Source organism: Crocodylus porosus, unplaced genomic scaffold, assembly GCF_001723895.1.
Source record: "Crocodylus porosus isolate Cpor-Errol unplaced genomic scaffold, CroPor_comp1, whole genome shotgun sequence".
NCBI classification, from domain to species: Eukaryota; Metazoa; Chordata; order Crocodylia; family Crocodylidae; genus Crocodylus; species Crocodylus porosus.
This window is the reverse complement of record NW_017728907.1, coordinates 11,833,977-11,858,225: the sequence shown is the minus strand read 5'-3', so window position 1 is coordinate 11,858,225 and position 24,249 is coordinate 11,833,977. Positions and strand designations below refer to the sequence as shown.

The following is a 24,249-nucleotide window of genomic DNA, read 5'->3' as shown; positions in this document are numbered from 1 at the left end:
CTTCTAGGGAAACTCCATACAAATTAGAGAAGTGCATGAAGCCTACATGAAGCAAAAACACTGCGTGCTCTTCAGAAAATTTGTGCCAGGATAAAAAAAGTCCTCAAAAGTAGTGCACGAGAACCTAAATATACTGAAAGGATGCATCTGCCATTGCATATTTCCTGAAGCATTAGGAACAAATAAAGTTGTACATGTAACATGCCTGGACATGACTTTGTATAACTGCCATCCTCATCCCAACAAAAGCCTAATTCAAAAAGTAGTATGTTTTACCAAAGACAACAGACCAAAATGGATCTGAAATGCCAAAGATGACAAGAGTTTTGAGTTATAAATCCAAAAACCATCAAAGTCACCAATTAGGGGCCAGAGCAGGGGCAGTGTACTTCAAGATCTCGCAAACACTGCACCCAATTTGCCCCCATTTTAAGAGAACCTCTTTTCAGCCCTCATCAAATGCATCGGAAACCTTTAAGGTATGATTTAATGTCTACTTCAAGCTCTATACATTCTGTAACACTGAGACTGCTACCTTTGTAGTAAGATTCATCTATTGCTGCTCAACTGTTTACAGAAGTTTAGCTTTCATTTTTAAAGGTTAGATTTTTAGCACTTCTGAAATTCTCAAAGCATAGACGCCAACACATTTAGGTTTGCCTGAGCCTGAAAGTGTTCTATATTGTGCATCAAACCCTGATTGAGACGAATGGTGACAATGAAAGTCACAACTTCATGAATAATCTCTGTAGAAGAGACTTCATTATTCAAATCTACAAACATTTAGTGCAAGCCATCGAGTGCTTCTCTGCAAGTATGAAGGCTATTTCCGAGTAGCAAAATTCAGGTTGCTGCAAAACTGAAGAGATACTGCAGTTATGTCAGAGATCCAGATTTCAACCTTAGGGAGTTCAAGGTTTTCAGTGATACAGGAAGAATCCTGCACCATCCATCCCAAAAGAAAAATTGGATTCAATGTGCATTTGTGACACTCAGCTCAAAGGAAAGGACTGTTTGCCACCACGGTTTTGTGAACCAGCATCAAGTACTACTGAATACATGAAGTTACTTCCTCTTTCCAGGAAGTGTTCCAGTTCCCATAAGCAATCTACTCTGGTCTGACAGATTGTTTCCTGACCCAGCTCTTGGAATTCCCTAGGGTTCTTATCTTAGTTAATGGATAATTATTTTGATGGATAACAATGAATAATCACTTTCCCAGCTAAGGACTTCCTCTATTGACTTGTTTAACATTCCATTAAGGGCCACTTGCCAAACCAACTCCTTATTTGTCAGCTACATTATGAGTTTTATAGCTCTCCCTCACTATGTTTAAAAAGGAGTTTAAAATGCTCCAGGTTAAATGTTGTTCACACCAGTATTGGTATTGCTTACTAAAAAGTGACTTGAGAAAGTTCCTACCTATTTAGGATTAAGGAGAGTCAATACAATTTGTATCAATTTGAACAAAATCTAGAGAAAAATCAAATTATAAAAAATGGTGCTACCAACTCCTGAAGACAGAATTATACCAGCATAGAGAGTATTTACAGCGGTATATCTTGTGCTACATTTGTTTTAACTGCCAGCTTCTTCCCATATTTCAGCCAAATAACTAGGGACCTACTTAGGTTGTTATTGCATGGATTTCATGGAAATCACAAAAATCAGGCAATCTCTGTGAAATCCATGGGAAAAAAAGCAGAACCCCCAATGTATTAAAAATAAAATGCTGGCTTCCCAGTGGGAGCCAGCAGTCTTTCCGTACAGCCCAGCACAAAGGGGGCTGCCAGCATGAAGGCGACCAGGAAAGATGGTTGCTACCCCTTGCTGCTGACTGGCTGAGAAGACAGCCTGCTGTGTGGCCCCACCCCTTCCACCAAGGATAAGGGGCGGGACCACAGGATGGACAGCCCTCAGCCAATCAACAGTGAGAGGCGGGGCAGTAGGATAGACAGCCCTCTCCACCAATCAGTGGCAGAGCCACTGGGGCCTGTCAGCCAATCAGAGGCATAGGGGTGGGGAACGGCACCACAATAAGCCTGTGAGAATGACTGCTGTCCCTACAATCTCCTGGAGCGGGGGGAAGAATATTTACCAATAACTTCTACAAATAACTATGAAGTGATGCAAGATTGTATAGACACAATTGCTGAAATAAGTAGTTATTTTGTAAAGTTTTATTGATCCAACTGAAGTTGCAAAGCATTTTTCAAGCGCTTTAAGCTCTAATTCTTCTCTGCTTCCATTTTTTTAATTAACAACCTCAAAAATAGCTTTTCTTTAAAAAAAAAAGTTTGAGAAAAATCCCTCCAGCATTTTCTGTTACTGATGACTGAGAATATAGACTTTAAGTGGGCAGAAGTGTATTCGAAAGTGAAATAAATTCAAAATTATCAAAATACTATGTCATCAGAATTCATCTCTGGGTTGAGACAGCAGGAATCCCTTACTATGCTTTACTTTATAGAACTGGATCCATCAAATCCTGCAGAGCAGTTTAATGTGCTGCCAGTAGTGGTCTAGTGGGAGATCTCCTATAGGTCTTCTCCACACTTCCCAACTCTGCAGCAGAAGTGAGCCCAATAAATGCTTAACTCTGGCACTCTCCTTCTAACTGAAGAAATCTAGATCACATGTTGGATATCTATGGCAGGCCCCCTTCTCCCTTTCCTCACCCTTCACTTCCCCCACTGCAGACACATCCCTCTGCTGCCTACTTCCTCATGAGCATTCAGAGTGCAACCAGGATTCGGGTTTTGTCTTCCAACACATCTGGGTGCTTTTTGATCCTTCCTTAACTGCACAAGGGTGATGAGTGCCTGGAGGATCTCATCTTCCCTTTGGACGATTGTAGAAGTACCCTGGCTTCACCAGCCCTTTCCTTCTGTTTATATTTTCCAAAGGAATAGTTCTAAATACCAAAGCCAAGCAATATAATCCTGCCAATTCAGGCACAAATATCAGGACATATGAAAATGCAGCTTCTCAAAACAAAAGTATCCACACCCACACTGTATGTGTGTTGCATAACCCTTCACACAGTTACTACCAATCAAAACAATATGCGCACAATGTGGGCAAGTTCCTGTTACCATAGTAATCTAGTCTTCCATTTCCTGACTGTATTTTACTTGTCTGCACGGTTGCTTCCACTCAAACTTGAGTCCCTGCAAGTAAAGGAAACTTAACTTGCATGAGCTATCTTATTGGCTCTACAATGTTAGGCTCTTGTACTTGAAGTTCCCCTTTTCTTTACGATACTCCTTGTATCAAATATTTTAAGCCCTTTGGGATGTCAAAGGCCAAACAGCTCCCACACAAGAAACAGCCCCCTCTATGAAGCCTGCAGAGCCTGTTAACCATAAGTCAAACAGCTCTGGGTTTTCTTTCTTTTTTTTTTCCCCCTTTTAAAAAAAAAAAGATAACTGAGCGCAACATTAGGTTAAGAGACAAAGTACTCAAAAACAGTAAATGTAAACAGGTGGTTTCTCCAACAACAGAATCCCAGTTCCACCACACTTGAGGTTGGCCAGACCTTTAAGTAAAGTATCTTAAAAGGTATCATTCAATTAAAGCAGCTAAATGCTCTAAAATCTACAAGCTTTCTGGTACTTCCTGAAAATTTGCCCCATCTCATAGGGTGCAGGATAGGGTTTGCAACCCAAATTCAATCACCAGAAGAGGCTCCTGAGGGAGCAGCATTTCTTAAACTCCACTTCTAGGACTCAAGCTATGGCTCTGATTGTCCCCCAAACACTGTTCAGCATTTGCCCCAGCTAATGTGTGGCATCTATAACCCTTCAATAAAGCAAGGCTGAAAGCATTACCAAAAAAAGACTTTAACTCTCCATTATTGGACACTAAACACTCATGTGTTTCATGAATGCACAGAAAAGTGAGCCAAGAGGTTTTTGAGTGAAGCAGCATTACCTGGCCAGTTCACATTTCTCCTTATGTTAAAAAACATAAAGGAATCCCCTTACAAAAATTGTTAAGGCAAAACACAGAACTAGAGCTATGCAGTAGGAACCACTGCCTTCCAGAAAGTCAAACTGAACAAATCTCCTACTTCTCAAAACCAGGAAATCCACAATTAAGCTACACATGAACACAACCTTAACTCTGCCATTTTTGAGCAATGCCCCAGGATACCCGTCACACACACGCTTACACTCTGTCTTTGCAGACAGTGCACAATGTTCAGAGAGCAAGGCACCTAATGACCGTAGGACAGAGTCTAACCCCTTTTTGCTTATGTTTGTATGAGCTGAATAGGAGCTACCTGCCATTTTCATGTACGTGCTACAATTTACAACCACCACCCCAATGCACAGGATACCATTGAACTTTATACCCTTTCCCTTCCTATCATTAAATCATAGATCACTCATATGCTACCCTGCTGCTGACAATCCTTGTTAGCAAGCTAAGCCCTGTGCACTGCTACAAATAAAACCTTCAGTTCCTTGTGCTAAAATGAGGCATAAGGACTTCTCCTTAAGCGCACATGCACACTTTCCTTGTCAACATGGCTCACTTTGAAATCTCCCCTTCTCTTTCCTGCCATGCCTTGATGAAATGATACTTTCAGAAAAGGGAGGCTGCCTCAAAGCTTCCCAAGCCTGATCTCACATTCCTGAGCTTAGGCGTCTCCACTCTCTGCCTTATGGGCTAACTGTGTAGGCTCCGTCCTCCCCAATACCCATACCTCGCAGATGTCCCATATTAAACAAATCATAACTACCCCCATGGGCTATAGGCTCCTGGCTCTGCTCATCCAACATCTCATGGGAAGAGCACACAGCCAAATCTGACCAGTCATGTAGCTTCCTCACATGCATTGATGACCTCTACCTAACGCAAGAGGTCTACAGGCCAACTAAGGGAGAGGCACTGCTGGATCTGGTTCTGGCCAAAGGGGATGATCTGGTGAACGATCTGAGGGTCAAGGGGAAGCTTGGTGACAGTGACCATGAACTGATCACTTTCTCTGTCCAATGCAGGGTGGACAAGTTTCTCAGTAAAACAGACATCCTCAACTTTGGGAAGGCCAACTTTCAAAAACTCAGGAGGCTGGTCAACCAGGCACTCAGAGACCATGGCCCTTTAGAAAGGGGAGCCCATGAGGAATGATTGTTCCTTAAGAATATAATCCTCAAAGCACAAGGAAAGTCCATTCCATCCCAAAGGAAATGCAGTCAGCGGGCTGGGGTGCCCCCTTGGCTCAATAGGGAACTTTTGGACTTCCTGAAGCTAGAGAGAAGCCTGCACCAGGTGGAAAATGGAAGTCATCACTAGGGAGGACTACACAGCACTAGCCCAAACCTGTAGAGAGCAGACCAGAAAAGCCAAGGCAGACACCAAACTCAGGGTAGCCACAGGAATCAAGGACAACAAAAAGTCCTTCTTCAAATATGTGGGAAGTCGGAGGAAGAACAAAGGCAACAATGGGGCAGCTGACAACTGATGCTCAGGAAAAGGAAAATCTCCTAAAAGATTACTTTGCATTGGCTTCCACCCATCCAAAGGGGTCACCCTGTCAAACAGGGCACAAAGCATCCAGGGGATGGGAGATGGGCCCACAATTTACGTAGATCAACAAGGGAACACATCGAAAGACTCAACATCCACAAGTCCGTGGGCCTGAATGGTATACACCCAAGAGTCCTGAAAGAGCTGGCAGACATCATAACACACCCTATGACAAAGATATTTCAGAACTTGTGGCCCTCAGGAGAGGTACCAAAGGATTGGTATGCCAATATGGTTCCAATCTTCAAGGAAGGAAGGAAGGAAGACCCAGGGAATTAGACACCAATCAGACTGACACCCATCCCTGGAAAGATCCTGGAGAAAATTATCAAAGTTTCCATCAGCAGCAGGATACCGGAAAGCAACTTTGAGTGCCAGCCAACATGGCTTTGTTGCTGGAAGGTCTTGCCTGATCAACCTCGTCTCCTTCTGTGACCAGGTGACACAATGCCTGGACAAGAGAGACGAGGTTGATTTCAAGAAGTCTTTTGATTGGTCTCCCATGATGTCCTCATGGCTAACCTGGAAAACTGCGGCTTCAACTATCTCACGGTCCGATAGTTGGGGAACTGGCTTCAGGCTTGGACCCAAAGAGTACTGGCTGATGGGAGCAAATCAACATGGCGCAAGGTGACTAGCACTCTACAACATTTTCATTAATGATCTGGATTCGGGTGTCAGATACAGACTGGCAAAGTTTGCAGATGACACTGAACTATGGGGGAAGGCAGTTACACTGGAAAACAAGTTGGGGATACAGGCCGACCTGGACAAGCTTGCAAGGTGGGTGGACCAAAACCTGATGGCATTTCATGCAGAGAAGAGTAGGGTACACCACCTCGGGAGGAAAAACCAGCATCCTACTTATAGGCTCAACAGTGCTATACTCGCTAGCACCATGACCAAAAGAGACTTGGGGGTCTTGATTGACCACAAGATGAACATGAGCCATCAATGCAATGTCATGGCCAGAAAAGCAAACTAAACTCTGGCACACATCCACTGATAGATCTCAAGCAAAACCAGGGAAGTGATCCTCCTACTCTACTCAGAGTTAGTGAAGCCACAGCTGGAGTACTGCGTCCAATTTTGGGCCCCATTCTTCAGGAGGGTCATGGATAAGCCTGAGAGAGTTCAGAAGAGAGCCACCCACAAGATAAAAGACCGAGAGCCTTGCAAGGAGAGGCTGAGAGACATGGGACTCTTCAGCCTGGAGAACAGAAGGCTCAGGGGGGACTTGGTGGCAGCCTTTAAGTACTTAAGGTGCAGTGCACCAGGATCAGGGAGAACTGTTGTTTACCAGGGCTCCCCAAGAGATAACAAGGTCTAAAAGCCACAAACTTCTGGAAGGCCGATTTAGACAGGACATAAGGAAAAGCTTCTTTACAGTCTGAGTGTCTGGTGTATGAAACAGACTCCCCCAAGAGGCAGTGCAAGCACCTACTCTGGACTCATTCAAATGATATTTGGATGCTTATCTTGCAGAGGTCATTTGACCCTATCAGACTTCCTGCCTATGGCAGAGGGGCTGAACTTGATGATCCTGCAAGGTCCCTATCAGCCCCTAATGTCTATGAATCCTTACACCAACCCCTCTCTGGGCTAGAGGCATTCTGGACCCCCAGTCTCCAGCTGTCTTTAGACCCTGTCCCTGCTCCTAGGCCAGCTGAGACCCATGGGCTCTCCAGCCCCACCAGTCTCTGGCTGTGGCCCTTCTTGGCTTCCGGCCCTGACTGAGCCCTGGCCCCACTCCTAGGTCAGTGAAACCTATGGACAACCTGGTGCTACTCACTCCAGGCCTCTGGTCTCTTTGAGCCCTCTAGCCCCTGCTCTCTCTCTGGGCCCTCTTGCCCTCCATTCTTTCTCTAGGCCTCCTTACCTCCCTTTAGTCCCTTCCATAAACCACCAGTCAGATGTTACCCAGGAGCTCTTCTCCATGGCTCTCAGGGCTAGACAGCCTGTCCTGCTCAAGCTCTGGGCTTATATCCTGATAGCCCAGCCCCTATAGGCCACGTGACTCCTGACAGCTGCATGCTGCTTCTCAGGCAGCTTGCCTTCACCTAAAGTAACAGAAGCATCAGGCCTCCTGCTACAGAGAGAGGGATTCAAAGGCTCCAGAAGCTCCTGCTTGATTTCCTCACATCACAATTGCAGGTCCTTCAGGCTGTTCCAATTAATCCCTCTAGGATGCCATACTGCTACACCTAATCCAGTCAACACAGTTAGACTGCATTCAGGCAATTCCCAAGACCTACTGACAACTGTAAAGGGGGAAAGAGTTACAGTTCATGGCATGTATTAACTCTGTATTCACTGGTTTTCAGAGGTTTGAGTTTTGTTGAATTCAAAGTTCTGGAAAACCACAAGATAACAGCAGGCTGAATTGTGCCATAAGTTTCTCATTAGCAAACTGACCAATGGTTGGTCTTCACTCAAGACCTAGAACCCATCCAATGTTTTCTTGCCATGACCCACCCAACCCAACAGTCCTTCAAGTTTGAACTCTGTTCTCCTCATGGCTAGCAGTACCCTCCTGTCACCATCCAAAATAATGATGCCACACCAACTCAACTTTCATATCAGCTCCCAACCTTACACAGACTTTTGTGTCTTCTGCCGTGGCCCTGATGCTGGTCTTGCATTATAGGGGGAGCTTAAGACAGGTATTACCAAGAGACAAATGCTAAATGCCCAACCTCACCACTGCATTCCTGTTTGGTTTTTGGAAAGAAACAGTATTTACCTGGCAGACAGTTGCACTCATAGACAAAATCACCAGTTTGATGACATGTCCCTCCATTCATACACGGTGAAGGTGAACATGGCACATACGTGCTTTCACAGAGGTGGCCAGTAAAGCCTGGCTTGCACTGACATCGATAGGAGCCAGGCACATTGAGACAGGTTCCACCATGATGGCATTGTCCTGGTGTGATACATTCATTCACATCAACTTCACATTTTTGTCCAGTGTAACCAGATGGACATGTACAGGAAAATCTCTCCCCAGACGCGATGCAAGTACTTCCATTGGCACATGGCTGAGACATACAAGCATCAATCCACTGACAGTTCTTTCCTGTGGAATCAAGACATTTGAATTTAAATAAATAGAAACGGTTTGTACAGAAGACACCCCATATTTTTATGACACTTTCAAATCCCTCCAACACAACTGCATAAGTAAACGAGAACAGGAGAATGCACCTCAGCTCTGCATTCCTCATTGTAATCAACAATATGATTTAGTTTTAGCTTGTTTATACAGGACCTACAAGACAGCAAATACTATGCTTTATAAGCAATAAATCCATAAGCTGGAATTCTACTACACTGATAATATTTGCTCACTTCCCTCACATTGTCTTCAAAGATGAAAATGCAGATTTCTATATGTTCCTCTTATGCAGAATTAAACCTTCCTATAAGAATATCTGGCTATTCAAAATTGTTCAATAAGATGCTTTAAGGGCCTGCCCACTTACGAAAGTTATTCTGGAGTAATGTTTGATGTAAACTTCATAGAACATTGGGGCTGGAAGAGGCCTCAGGAAGTCATCTAGTCCCATCCCCTGCCCAAGGCAGGATCCTCTTTGACTGAAATACCCCAGCCCCACCCCAGGTATCTGTCTAACTGCTCTTGAAAACTTCCAAGAATGAAGATTTTGCCAAGTCTCTGGGTAGCCAGTTGCTCTACCTGACCATACTCACACTGAGAAAGTTCAATTTTGAAGAATAGTCACTGTCCTGGAATGGCTACACTAATCAGTTGCCCCATTGTATACAAAATGCATGCACATATTTAAAGATCAACTCTGAAAGGTAAGAAGTCTTAAGTTTGGCGTTTTTTTTTTTTGTTTTTTTTTTAACTGTTCCTGTTGTGTGCCCAAGTTCTCAATTATAATGTTAAAGCTATTAGCCTGACAGCATTTTAGAGCAGCACAACAGCATTTCTGGAAGAGTTCAACTAAGCTTTTAAGGACATAACATGAGGAGACTAAAGATACACATGTAGAATCCCACCTGTGTAACCTGGCCTGCAGACACATTCATATGCATCTGGGCCAAGCAGCTGGCAGGTTCCTCCATTTAAGCAGGGGTGTGACACAAAGCAGATGTGAGAATCAGAATATCTGCAGTCCTCGCCTCTGAACCCTGGAGCACATTTGCAAGTGGCCTTTCCTATCACAGACGTGGTTTCACATGTTCCTCCATTCTGACAGGTACTGCTTTCACAGGGGTTTCTGTGCTGACAATAGTCTCCAAGAAAACCTTCTGGACATCTGGAAGAGAAAAGTCATGAGTAGTAATATGTTCAGACTGAACCTCATTACACAAGATCCCTGTACTAGATTCCCACTGATATCTCAGACATATCAAGGACCCTGTTTTGCTATCTAGACAGTTCCTACTATAACAGCTAAGGTCCTCATTTTTTTGGCTGGCCACAGTGATATTTTGGAAAACAGAAGATCATAACAATTAACTCTCAATGTAAAATTCCACTAAGTGCAACTTAAGTTTCATTAAGCACAAAAAATTTACCCTTTTCCTCCCTTCACCCTTGCAGTTATACTTCTCTTGCCCTGTAATCTCTTAAAAATATAAATAAAATCTGAATGTTTGAAGAGTAGTTGAGTATTAGTTTATTTCTCTCTATTTAGTGTTCTTCTGCAGAAGTAATTAAACTGTGTGAATAACAGATGCTATCCATCTCTCTCTGGTACTTCTATAGTCTGAGTTACTCTAGTACTGAAGAGCCTCAAGACCTTTAGTAGATGTTCCTTTACACTTCCCATGGGGTAGAGTAGTGCTGTTATCTCCTTTGTATGGATGGGGAACTGAGACTGTGACTTGCCAGAAGTTGTACTGGAAGTTAACAACAACAGTAATTGAACCTCACCATCCCAGGCCAAATACCTTAACCATGATGCTGTCACTAAGCAGGGAAGGGGAAAAGTACTGGCATATTATTGACAAATGGGCACTCTCAGAGATTTGTGTGCACAGAATAATTGCAGCTATTTTTCACCAAGCAAGACTTGTGTCAACACAGTATGACCATGCTTGTCAGCCATAATCCATCTTCCAACTGGCCTTTGTACTATGCATTTTCAATTCATTTTCCAGCAGCAACACACACACACACATACACACACACACACACACACACCCTTGTTTTTGAGAGGCAAAAGAGAAATCTGCAAAATGTTAATCAAATAGGCCAAATATTTTTAAAAAGCAAATAAGATTGGACTGTCAATCTGCGGATTTTTCTACAATTTCTGGCTGGATGGTTTTAACTGAGGAGTCGTCAAAATATGCACAGCTTGTCTAAGGGACAATTAGAAACATTCAACTAAAAACATCCAACAATTGAAGACTAGATGCTCTGTTCTCCTGCTGCAGAAATGATTAAATTATAAAATTAGGTCAGTCAGTTACTCTAATCCACCAAAATGAGACTCAGCCTCCAAGGAGGAAGATCAGGTCTTTCATGATGTCCAAGGCAGCGAACAGGAATGGGGCTGAAGTAAACTGTTTCCTAATTAATTTAAAATGCCCTCATCCATGGAATTAACAACTGGCTAACTGGTAGGTGTCAAACTGCAAATGTAAACAGGAACTTATAACAAAGTGTAGGCGTTTCTACAGAGATGAGTTCTGGGCTCTGCACTATTTAATGCCTATCCATGCCCTGGAGGAAAGCATAAAATTGTCCCTGATAAAGTGTATGGATGCCAGGTTGCAGAAAAGAAGCAATCCAGATTGCTTAGTAAACTGGTAGCAAAAAGTATGCATTTTAATATAGCCAAATGAAAAGCCCTAGCCTCTAGAGACAAAGCATAGGGGTCATGTTTATGCAGGGAAGCAGGGAGGGTTATCCTGGAAGGCAGGGATTCTGAATATGTTAGGATGGGGGGTTATGATGGATAACCAGGTGACCAAGAGTTACCAGTGCAAGACTAAAGGGTTACTACAATCCTGGGATGCATAAAAACAGGAATACCCCACAGAGGCAAGAGGGTTATTACCTCTGTATTTGACAATGACTAATCATTACTTGAATAGTGTGCACATATGGAGCCCACACTTCAAGAAGGGTGTTGAAAAACTGGAAAGGGTTCAGGGCAGAGTCACAGAAATCATTAAAGGACTGGAAATTATGTCATACAGCAAAAGACTGAAGGAGTTGCAGCTATTTAGCTTAATACAGACAAGGCTAAGGGACTTCAGCATAGTGTATAAATACCTACATAGGGAAATAATTTGTAAACAGTCTTCAATCTGTCAAGTAAAGTGATAAAAATATCTAACAACTAGACATTGAAACTAGACAAATTCAGACTACAAATATGGTGCATTTTTTGTGTCGATTTTTTTGCTTTATTTTGTTTGCTTGGTTGGGGGTGGGGGGAAGGAGGAGTGTTTGCTTTTTTTTTTTCTTTTTTTTTTTCTTACAGTGAGGATATTTAACGATGGGAACAACTTACCAAAAGCTGTGATAGCTTCTACAACACTTATAATTTGTAAATCTTCACTGTCCTTTTTATTATGCTCAGCCTTGCATCCCAGAATTGAGGTAGCATCCAATTGTGGGATCACCATATGAGAGGCAGTCTCATGCATCCAAGGCTCATGCCAGTTAAAAGTTTTATGGGTTAAATTAAACACCAAAAATTGTCCCCAGAAACAAACTGGAAACCAGTACAAGTAATTACATGCCACCTGCAAAACTGCATACGAGTATCCTAAAATGTTATCCCATCACTGGGTCAGGAATCCTTTGTCACAAAGGATGGAAAATGAGCCTGTACTCAGTGTATGCTTTTGTGTTCATGTATTGTCTAACACTGGTCAGAGCAAACCTAGATAACAAGGCTGCAACCTCCAAACTAGGTACACATATGAAGCAACATTTCTCCGCATCAGTAAGTAGACAGTGATGCAGTCAGACCAAACTGAACTGGAGTCACAGAAGACCAGCAAACTCTTAATTGTCTGCAGTCATCCTAGCTTTGCTTGGCTTTATTACACCCATCATTATCAGTGGCATTTGAAAGAACAAGATAACCCCCTTTCAAAATCCAGTGCGAAAGACAATGGCCTGGTTCTTCACAGCAACTGCATCAGAAGAAAGATGCACAGAGCTGAACTGCCTTCACAAATGGGGAACCAGAATCCATATCACTTCACTAACTCTCATCTAACTATTGAGGAAAAGTAGCAACTAAACAGAACTCTGCAGTACCCCACTTCGGACAACTTTCAGGCAAATGAATAGTCACCCAACACTATTTTCTCCATACACCCCAAAAATTCAACCTTTAAAAGGACATCTTTATCACTGATGGTTCCTAGTCAGACCACCACCACTATACTTAACAATCAAGGCAGCTGAACGATGCAGAACAACCAACTCTCACAATACATTCCCATTACCTTCTTTATAATTTCATATCCAAAAACGTTACAGTTAATCCAGTATTTAAAATACACTGCCTTTATTCAGGAGATAACTTCAGGAAAAAGTCCTAGCCACTGCCTCTCAAAAAAAAGGCAAGCTAATTTCTGCCCTCCCAAGGAAAGAGGTTATAATCACCATGAATAACAGAGCCCAAAATATAATATTTTGTCCTCCTGGAGTGACATAGAACAGGGTTTGTTTCACTCTTTCTAGAACCAGACTAGTCTCCGAAGTTAGTGGAACAAATCATAAAAAACTGAATGAGGTCCATAGAACAGTGCCCCACAGGAAGTAGTAAAGAATGTCCCTCGCTCAGACGCTTTACATCTAAACTGGACAAAACACTAGGGAACATACCACAAAGAATGATCTTACCACAGGAACAGGGATGGGTGAAGCAAAAATATAACCCTTCCACCTCTAATTTAGCATTCCTCCTGGTTAAGTTCGCAGTTCCACATAGTCACCTGATTTTGCCCTTTTTGACAGTTAGAGAACTATAAAAAGCTAAGGACCAGATTTTTCAGCCAGGCCTCATGCCAACCCCATTTGTGGGCACAACTACTACCAATTAACATCTAAATGCTAGTGCAAGCAGAATTGGAAATATTTGCACAAAATTCATTTTGGGCACAAAATATGCCCACAAAAATAGACGCCAGCACTGAAAATCTGGCTCCAAATCAAGCTTTTATAAGGGTCAGATTATCCTCTGCACAGACTAGACTCAGCAGCCACACCAGCCACCAGCTCCCCTCCTCATTCTCCTTCTGATTTGCTATTTCAAGTTCTCTACAAAATAAAATAAGCCACTTGTCTACAGAGCTGCTTAAAATTGTAGCAGCTTGTGTCAGCCCCAAGATGATAGGCACAGAACAGGAAATAAAACCCTTTTCAAATAAAAGCCACTGTTTCTCCTTAGTCCATCTAACTCTCAGGAAGAGTAACAGGAAGATGAAGTTTGTCCTGGCACTTTCATGACGCACATGAGCTTTTTTAGCCTTGTCCAGCAAAAACTTAATCTTCTAAGAATGTATTTCACACACAATCCGATTCAAATCATCATTTTTTGAAAGCTACAGAGCATATGAACTGGGAAAATGTCTTGTGGGCTGCAGCAGCCTTGCAGCTGGTTCCAATTAAAACTTCTCCTTTACTCCCTCTGGGCTACTTTCCAGCACAAATACTTTAGTCAGAGCTTAACTTAACCCCCCCACACTTTTTTTTTGTGCCTCTAACTTGCAGCTCCAGTCTGCAGTTGCTGTCCACAGCGTCACAGTGCAGCCTCTCAGCAAGTTTTACAGTAGATGCTTCCCCTCAACAGACAAAATAGTTACTTAATCAGACGCAGTCACGGCACTAGATTCACGATGTGGACAATGACAATGCCTCAAACAGAACTGTCAAGACACAGAGAGCTGTTGCTGCTACCAAAGCAGTTGTGGTGCCAGACTGCTTTGAAGCCTCTCCTCAATTTATCCCTTTTCTGCAGGGTTCTTGGGAAGAGGCAACCTTTCCATGGAAACGGGTGTTCTTCACCAGAAATGTTCATTTTAGGTACAATCACCAAGTCAGTCTATACCTTGACTGCTGCAGCTAGTCTTCCCAGATGTTTTGTTTTCAATGGGAGTTTCCCATTTCAGGCTCAATGATATCATCAGGGACAGCACAGAAGGCAGCATATGGTTCTAATCTAAAATACGAAGGGAGAAATCTCCTACTTGCCTTGCTCCCTTCCCAACATCCCCTTCACTTTCATTGGAGCATTATCCAAAGAGGATGAAAAAGTAGGCTCAATGAAGAACGTGAGAAGGGCCTCAAATATTGTGGGGCAGATTGTAACCAGACTTCCTTCTGGCTCTGGAGTTCTGACTCCCACACCTACACTTCCTCTCAGGAGGGAGGACAGAAATCTCTGGCCAGCTTTTTCCTTGCTATTTCTTATGCCTCAAGGTTTCCATCAATTTTTCAGTTAGATGAGAACCTCTTGTAAGAAAGGATTGCATTGATGTGTGGTGTTTCAGTCACATGTAGCCTAGTGAGTTCTTAGGCCACAACAGTTACAAATGCAGAGAAATAATGGGAACAGAAGTCTCTGGGGAAGCTTTAGCTTTGTGCTCAGATAAAAACTGTGCTGCCTCCTAAGCTTTTACTTACGTGAAACAGTAAACTTCAGCACCTCCCACCTCCTTCCAAAGCTCATCCAGGGCAGAACTCGGAGCCAGACAACATTTGGAATCAGGGTCTGGGGGTAGCAGGACGTGTTTGGAACTGATGACATTGCACTGAGTGTGACGAGAAGCCTGTGGCTGCTATTGCACTTCAAAGTCTTTAGGTGTGATAAAACCTACACTCCCAAATACAGACTGGTTAGAAACCATAAGTTAAAAGGTGGCTTTGGGTCCATTCTCTGGGCTCTAGACTGCTTTGCCCACCTGTAATGTGCAACTTCTGCAAGTTAAAAATTAAAAGTAGAATGCACAGTATGTGCCAAAAGACAGGTCCCAGCTCCCTAAATTCTCTGCCTGCCCCTTAGCAGGCTGCCATCTGCCTCCAGGAGGCTCCGTTGGTTCTTCAACCTGTTGCAGCACTACTCCAGTTCCCTGACAGACTCCTGAAACTGCTTCATGTCACCAGACTGCAAGTAAGAGGGCCTCCATGGGCTCTTATCTCCAGTGACACTCCATTTCTGCCTTGCAGAGTGGGCTACAGCTCCTTAGACAAGAGAAAGGCCAAGTTCTGGTATACCTGGGCTGAGATCTCACCCTTCTCAAAGCAAAGGGGTGTTCTTCATGCTGCAGATAGCTGTTGTGTTTGGCCCAGCCAAGCAGCTTCTAGTAACTAAAGGGCAGACTTGTTCCCCCAACATCCTCAACAGACCTGCCAGAAACTGCAATAATTTGATGGCCACCATCAAGCGCAACTGTCAGATGCCTAGTGATTCACAAGTCAGAAGTACAAAGATGGCAGACACAAAGTGCTATAAGGGAGTAGGCCCTACAACATCTCAGCAACAGAGGCAGAAATGGGGATCAAAAAGATACCCTTGGACAAAGCTGAAGCTTGCTCAGATCTGAAAGGACCTGAGCGAGGGAATGAGTTTTCATCCTCCTCCATCTTCAGTTGCTGGTTTGTCACAAAGAACTTGAGGGGAAAAAGCAGGAGCCTACAACTGAAAAGGCAAAAAATGCGTAGCTCCATAGAGCTGACGAGTAGAAGGGAATCTTAGGTCATCTACTCTGACCTCCTATATATGAAAGGCCATTCAATTAGATCCAGGTACTCCAACGTTGTGCCCCATGACATTACACTGAAGCATTTTGATCCCTGGTGGGAAACTAAGCTATTGTGTATCACAAGCTGAAGACAGGAGAGACAAAGGCAGCACCAATGCCTCTATCAGGTGGGGAACTGTTTTAGGCAAGACCTACCAAGATGACTCTAAGCACCGTGCTGCAGGGGACAGCAAACATCCTATCCAGTTCCTTACCGTTCTGACTTGGAATAAAATTCCTTCCTGCTGTGCATCTGATAATCAGTATGATCCTGACATTGTGAACAACAAATACCTACCTAAAAAGATTCCCTGTACTAATCACCAGGACCAGTCAACTGTCTCTGGTGTTCCCTCTTCTGGGAAGAGGCAAAATCCCTGATGCTTCAGAAGGCAAAAAAGCCCAACACCAACTAGCAATCTGGAACCAAATCATTCCCAGATTGACCTTGACTGTTCAGTCCCATATTGCATCTTACACTACCAGCCAACTAAAGAAAAAAGTATCAAGAATCTGAAAACATTCCCTACTGGCCTTGGAGGATAGGGACCTCACTGTACAAAGCACTACAGGAATGCAGCACAATGCATCCATCTTCTATAAGGCTCCTGAAAACAGTTTTCTTACTCTGGGGTCTAAGGCTCTCGGTTCTGAACAACTCCATGAATAAGGCCTACAGCTTACTATTTCACAGTTTCCTTTCTTTCTAGTGTAGTAATAAAATCCACTTAAGAAAACTTGTCTTGTATCTAATCTTTGAAGAAACTTACTGGGACATTTTTGAAAGGAGGAAACCAAACCTTGCTCACAAACAGAAGCAGGGCTGTGGAGTTATCTACATCAGAGAAAGTCAAGATCTCTATCAAACAGTGCCATGAGAAAACCTGGCATAGGCCAGGGCAAGCACCGAGGGAAAAGAGCTCCCCAAGGGGCAAGGGGGGTGCACACCAGTCCAAAGAGCATGAAAGGGATAGAAAATCAAGATCCAGCTCAGGCTTTCTTTTCAGGCCCTTCCCCTCCATGTGAGAACTATCACTCAGAAGCACCAGGCAGGAGCATCTTCTACCTGAGAGTCATGTTTCATTTTTAAGCAGGATATGGATAACACAGAACTACCCCTCAGATAAAGAAAGTGGTTTCATTGTTAAGCTGTCATTTCCTTGCTGCCTTGCCAGGCATTTAGATTAGCAGTAATGTTTATCAGCCTCCTCATCTAAACCCATTCTCACTTGGGGTACAGCTCTCTCTGACATACAGGCTTCTGTTCCAGCTGTTCATTTACTCCAAGAGACAGCAAAGTTAAGCAGGTTAGTTTGATCACATATCAAAACAAACAGCATTGCTGAGAGGAGTTCCAAAAAGAGGAAGAGCGCCTTTCATAGTAACATGCTGCCAGACAAAGGAAGCACTGAAGAAACCTCAGGAAGAAAAATAAACAAACTAAAGGGGGGGGGATTTGCCTAACTAGTAAGCCATGCTGGACAGCTAAAAGCTAAGAAAGCTCAGTTTCCTGAACACAATATTCTATTCCTGCAGCTGTAGCAATTTCAGAAAAACAACATTTATGCTGAAACACTAGACAGGAAAGTTCCCCTACTAAAAGTTCCCCATACTGAGTGCAGAGGAAAACAGGATGCTAAGAAGCATCACGGAAATTCCACTTTAAAGGACTGACTTTTCTTCCACACTTCTTTCCTTACTGCAAAAAAATTAGAAAGTTTTAGCTGGACCCAGAAACTCAGTGCATGACCAAGGGGTTGCTAACTTCCAGTATGGATACTGTAAGTGGCATGGGCAGCCTCTGCATGAAGATTGGGGATGGGACAGACAGCACAACAGCAGATAGGGCAGGAAGCAGAAAGAAAAGCAACAAATCAGGCAGGGTACAACAGGGAAGGAAGGAAGCAGAAAGCAGAATAACAAATTAGGCAGGGAGCTGAAAGCAGAGAATGCAGGAGAAGGCAATCAGAGTGGCACTTGAGGAGGGTGCAGGGGTAATCTGTGACACCTGCATAGCTTACACCAGTGGTCTCCAAAGTGGGGTGCGCGCACCCCAGGGGGTGTGCAAGACAATCCATTGGGGTGCAGAAAGAAAATATTAGAACTTCTATTTATATTTATTTTTTATCTAAGAAAATAAGAAAGAAATTAATCTTTACTAATATTTAATATATGGATTGACACTGGCGCCCTCACTCGGTCCATATGTCAGACAGTCATGTGTCACGTACGGTACGTGAGGTATCCTGAGGGAAGAGTGGGAGTTCCACAATGCGGAGGTACAGTAGTACAGTGTACAGTGGTCTGCAAACTTTGTACAGTGTTACACTGAGTAGTACATGTATATAATTTATAAATAAACAAACATATATATATTGGGGGTGCTTGCTCAAACATTTTTTACTGGTAGGGGTGAGTGATCAAAAAAGTTGGAGACCACTGGCTTACACTGTGTCTTTTCAGTTTCCCCAGAAGTCCTAGACAAGGAACAAACTGCAAATAAGAGCAAGGGATGACTTATGACTTGCAAAAAGCTGTTCTCAGGAGCTAGGAAAGCAGCAGCAAGAGAATAAACTGTTCTAGGCTACGTGTTTCAAATGGACAGTCAAAACTGCCATCACAGCCAGCCACTATTGCACACAGGCAAATTTTAAACTAATGGGTGCTCACCCTCACATGACTGATAGCACTACAAAGGTAGTGGACAAATGGAAACTTGATTAACGCTTGGATAACACCAATGGCATCAGTGTCTTAAAAAAATGAGAATGCCAGACTAAAAGTCACTACGTGCACTGAAAACCGGTTAAGATGTAGCACAATCAAGGACAGAGGTAACAGGAACATATAAAAGTGGGAGGAGAAACCTATAGCAGGAAAAAGAGGCTCCAACATTCTGATCTGTCTTATTAAATATCTTTGTTATGATCTACACATAGAGATAGCAAAGTAATGAATTTACAAATTGGTGTTATGTGGGAGGAGATGCAGACACCAGTCATGAGACAGAAACAAGAAGTTATTTAAACAGACATGGGAAAGGAAGAGAAAGAGCTTCAGCTTCAAAAAAATGGAGCACATACATCTGGGGCTGGTTATATCAAGCAATGGAAAGGAGAAATCTGGGAAGCAGTAAGTGGGAGGCGGAGGGGGTGAGACTAACAAGCACCAGGGACTAGCAAATTAAGTATTACCCTGCAGTGCCACATAGGGCGAGTAAAAAAAATCTGTTATTTAAAAATAATATATTTTTAAGAGAGATTTTTTTATTTTGTTATTTAACTCAGAGAGTTTTCTCTTTTAAGAAAAAAAACTTGTTAAAAAATTAATTTGATTTTAACGCATGTGTTAAGACTTAACTTTATTATAACCTCATGAAAATGTAAATTAAAAAATGCTGAAATCTGCGCACTCCTAGCAAAACTTTGAGAAATCCCCTGCATGTTTCAATATAAAGAAAAAAAATCAGGAGAAAACCTTTTGCTTTGGAGATCAAGTTTCATAAATGTGGGAGAGTAGGCCATGCACTGTATTAAGGGCTTCATCTGTAGGGGAGGCAGGGAGGGTGTTGCTAAGTACAAGAGACTGGCAAAGTCAGCAAAGGGCACAAGCCATCTTTGCACAGCAGAAGCCTCTTGCAGACAGAAAAATATATATTTCATATTCATTCCTCTTTCAAACTGAACTTTCAAAAAGGGTGAGAAGCTGACTGGGAGTTGGAGAAGCAGGAAAACTTGTTTCTCTTCCAGTCTATAAATAATAATGAGGAGGTAGAGCCTGAGATGTACCAGTTTTAGCACTTGGAAGAACTACCCAACTCTGGAAATCTTCTAATTTTCAAGAGACTTTGGTGATTAGAAATACAAGTCTCAGTCACTTTCAGAAAGACACACTGGAAATTTTTCCTAAGCTATCCTGAGAGAATCTAATTCACTGACTATAGTTATTCCTCTCCACCTCTTCCATAAACCATTCTCCTGTAAAAAATTTGGAACATGTTTTGGTAAGAAAACTTTATGTACCCAACTCACTTAGGACTGTTTTGTTTAATAAAAAATAAATGTTACCTGCTATTTTGGGTGTTTAATTACACCAGATTTGTCATCATAACACAGTTGCTTGACAGTGAATGAAAGTAAAAAGTTAATTAACCAGTAAATAAATAAGGTATACCTGATCATTTCTTAACATACTAAAATGTGAAATTAACAGGATTCTGAAAGCATCAATCGATATAATTGCTTAGACAAATGTCTATAATGTAAAGTCCTATGTCACAGCAAGACATACCAAATCTGGCATGAGGGTTCTATTAGTGATAAATTTATGCAGCTTAATGAATCTATCAACAAATAAGAACACACCCTTCTTTAGAAATATAACTTAAATACAAATGGAAAAGGTGCATTAAAATAGATTCTTTCAATGTAGGAATTCCACTTTCATCCTGATTTATATCAGGAGTAGCCAAGCAACATGGGTAGCCCCTGTGCCTGGCACATGGCAGATCAGGGAGGGGCCAGGCAGCACAGCAGCAGACAGGGCAGGAAGCTGAAAGCAAAGCAGCAAACCAGGCAGGGAGCATGGGGGCTGGGAGCAGAAAGAAGAGTAGTAGATTAGGCAAAGGAACAGGATCAGAGTGGCACTTGGGGAGGGAGTGGAGTCAATTTGTGGCACACCTGCCAAATAAGGTTGGCTCCAAAGATTTATAATCAATCCAGCCCACTGCCATCGGGGCTGGATGTGAAAAGGCAACCCAACAGAGGTCTCAGGATGTCATTTCAGCAAAGGTTGTATTCATTTTGAGGTACCAAATAACCAGGAATAGAGCTAAGTAAGCAGAGCTGTTCCTTAGCTAAGTTAAGTAAGTGGGACATAATCCACAAATATTTGAAGAATGTAAGCACCACGGGGAAAGAGGATTTCAGCATGCTACAGAATGGCATAACTAGCATTAATGAAATAAACAAGGCTTGAAAAATCCTTTTACTCCAGGCAAGTGGAAAGTTGACACTTGCAAATTAAAAAGCATTTGCACTACTTGCTTAGGCAGCATTTAAGTTTGCCTTTAAAAAGTTCTCTAATCATTGTTGGTATTAAGGTAACCTACCAGAAAGTGAACTGTATTGAAACAGCTGTAGTGTCAATTTTCAGACGCTACAAATTTCTGCATACAGGTCTTCCAGGCACCAGGAATGTGAAGTTATAGTTATACCAAGGCTGTCTGCATTTGCCAGAAAAAACTCTACTAAAAACTAAATGGGTTTCTGTGACTCACTGCTCTGCGTTGCTTGTTAACCACACAGATAAAGCAGCAGCACGACAGAGGCTGGGGGAAGAAGAACCCTGAAAATAACCAATATTTGGACTGGATTTTATGTTTTAAAATTCCAGTTGTAAATAAAGCCAATTGCCAGGAAGGGGAGTAAGATCTGCCCTCAAAAGTCCCCACCCTGTAGTAGGTTAGAAGTTTACTCAGAAGACTGATCTGCTTCAAAGCCTCTATTCCTTGTTCAGCACAAAATATGAACCTGCCAGTGTCCAAGACTAAGAAGAACCTCAGAAAAACAAATAAACAAATAAGGTATTTCAAATTAGGGAAAACCAGCTGAAAAAAAACCACTGCATTACCAATTTCCCTAAAGTGGACCAACCCCACAGTATTTACAGAATAAGAGAAAGGCAAGGCTGAAAGGGACTTCAGAAGGCCAACTAGTCCAATTATCTGTCTAAGGCAGGAGTAGCTCCATTCTAAACCAAATCTTATCCATGTATTTTTCTAACCTGTTCTTAAAAACTTCCCAGGATGGAGACTCCACAACCTCTCTAGGTAGCCGGTTCCAATGCTTAGCCATCCTCAAAGTGAACACATTCTTCTGAATATCCACCATTTCCCCTGCTGCATTTTAAGGTTGTTACTTCTCATCCTGTCCCCCACGGCCACAGAGAACAGTCAATCACCAATCCTCTTTATAACCAACCTTCAGTCTTGGAAGATTTATCAAATCCCCTCTCAGTTTTCTCTTCCCCCACACTAAAAAAAATCCCATTCTTCCAACGCTTCCTTATAAATCATATTTGAAGACCTGTAATCATTTTTACTATTTTCCACTGCATTCTTCAAAGTTGTCCCTATCTTTCTTGAAGCACAGTGCCTGAAACTGGACAACATCCTCCATGTGAGCCCTCACCACTGCCAAAGGGGAACAGCAGAAGAATCATTCTCCTTAACGTCCAAGAAACACTCCTATTAATACAGCCCAATAGACTATCGAATGCTCATTGCTTCACATCATCAAAAGGCTCTCCCAAAGGCAGGAGAAATGTGGCACTGTCATTCTTAGAGTGCTTCTAGCCAGGAAGCCCAACCTCTATTCCACAGACATTTTGCCCAAATAGGAAAGGCCACTCAGAAGATGCTCAGAGGAGAACCAGAGTAAGATTGGAAGTTATATTCGGTGCAAAGAAAAGTGTGTGATAAATCTTTCCATTTCCTTTCCTGTTCTTCTGCAGGTATGCAACCCTACAATTCAAATAAGGTCAAAGACTCTGTACCAAGCAAAAATTCATACTGGGCCTAAACACAATCACAGCCTTTGCTTCATTTCCTTAAAGCTCAATAACCTTGACTGAAAAGCAGAGGATAGGTGAAGCGATGTTTAAAGTAAAAATGACTTACCTGCAAAATCCAGTGCCATTGGGATATGAGAAGCACTTTCCCTCATTGACACAAGGCTTAGAAATATCCAGACATTGTAAGGCTGAAAGAAAAAAAATACCAATAATATACCAGATCATCATTAACATATTTTTTAATTTAGGCTTCATTCAAAAGCTTAAGTCTATCCCAACCATGCCCTTGGTCCAATCAAATATACCTACATAAATCTTTGCCTCTAAATAAATAAATAAATACAGCCTCCAGGGACACCTGCATTAAATACAGAATATTTGCTGCCAGTTCTTCATATTAATCTACAAATGGATGCAACATAACAGCCAATATGTCAGATAGGGTTATGGTTAAGGAATAAACAAGTGCAGGCGGTTATTACGGAATGATACTTATAGTAAAAATACACAGGGAAAAGCCATTCTGTAGGATGAATTCAGACTCTCTCAGCACCTTTTAATGAGGCATCAAAGTATTGTCTACAGCAGGGGTCAGCAACCACTGATCCATGAGCTGGATCTGGCCTATGAAGATGGCTGATCGATCCTGCAAAGGTCCAGGCTCACAGAGGGAATAGCGACAAAGAGCTGTGTTGGGCTTCGCTGCCCACAGCAAACTCCTCTGTTACATCTGTCCTTACCCTCACTGTAGAGGTCAAGTGCAGGCAATCTGGTTGATCCAAGGGGCAGAGACCTGCAGCCTGTGGGTAGGGTCAGGGCACAAAAAAGCCCACATTACCAAAACATTGCTGATCCCTGGTCTACAGGGTAACATTTAATCAAGTCAGGAGATTTGCCACTTGCCTCCAGAATACATCTTGAGCAGGTCACTCATCCCTGTGATTCTGTTCCTGCCCTCATCCCCAGATACGCACTGCCAACTTTTGTCTACTTAGACCAGTGATTCTCAACGATTGTGCTGTAACATCCTGTGGCACCTTTGCTTACTTTTAAAGGTGCCACACAATATTAGCACTGTTATGTTTGCAAGCACATTCACATGATTCACAGGGTAAGCCCAAAGACATAGTGCCTGAAACATTCCAACATGCTTTGGTCTTTCTGAGTTCTCTGAAACAGAAGAATTGCTCTATTATTTTTCCGTAGCCAAAAAACTGAGTGACAGCTAAGAGCTGGCATTTTCTACAGGGAGCCTATCCCCTCAAGTCTAACAAGATTGAAAAAACAATGATTTAGACTGAAAGGTTACAGTGAGACAGTCCCTACTCTGTGTTTGTAAATGCTTAATACAACTGAGCTGGGCAGAGGCCTGCAGGAACATCAGTAACAAGAGAGTCA

The 24,249-nt window shown here is 42.6% G+C and overlaps 1 protein-coding gene across 1 annotated transcript in view; it reads right to left on the bottom strand.

Annotated features, from left to right (window-relative positions):
• Window positions 1-23,785, bottom strand: part of NOTCH2 (notch 2) — a 114,208-nt gene extending 90,423 nt beyond the window's left edge. The window contains exons 1-4 of the mRNA XM_019530576.1: window positions 23,755-23,785; window positions 22,958-23,039; window positions 9,559-9,818; window positions 8,279-8,614 (exon numbers count right to left, since the gene is read on the bottom strand). Coding sequence (XP_019386121.1) covers window positions 8,279-8,614; window positions 9,559-9,818; window positions 22,958-23,039; window positions 23,755-23,785 — 709 coding nt within the window. The remainder of the gene's footprint in view (window positions 1-8,278; window positions 8,615-9,558; window positions 9,819-22,957; window positions 23,040-23,754) is intronic.
• Window positions 23,786-24,249: the final 464 nt, after the last annotated feature.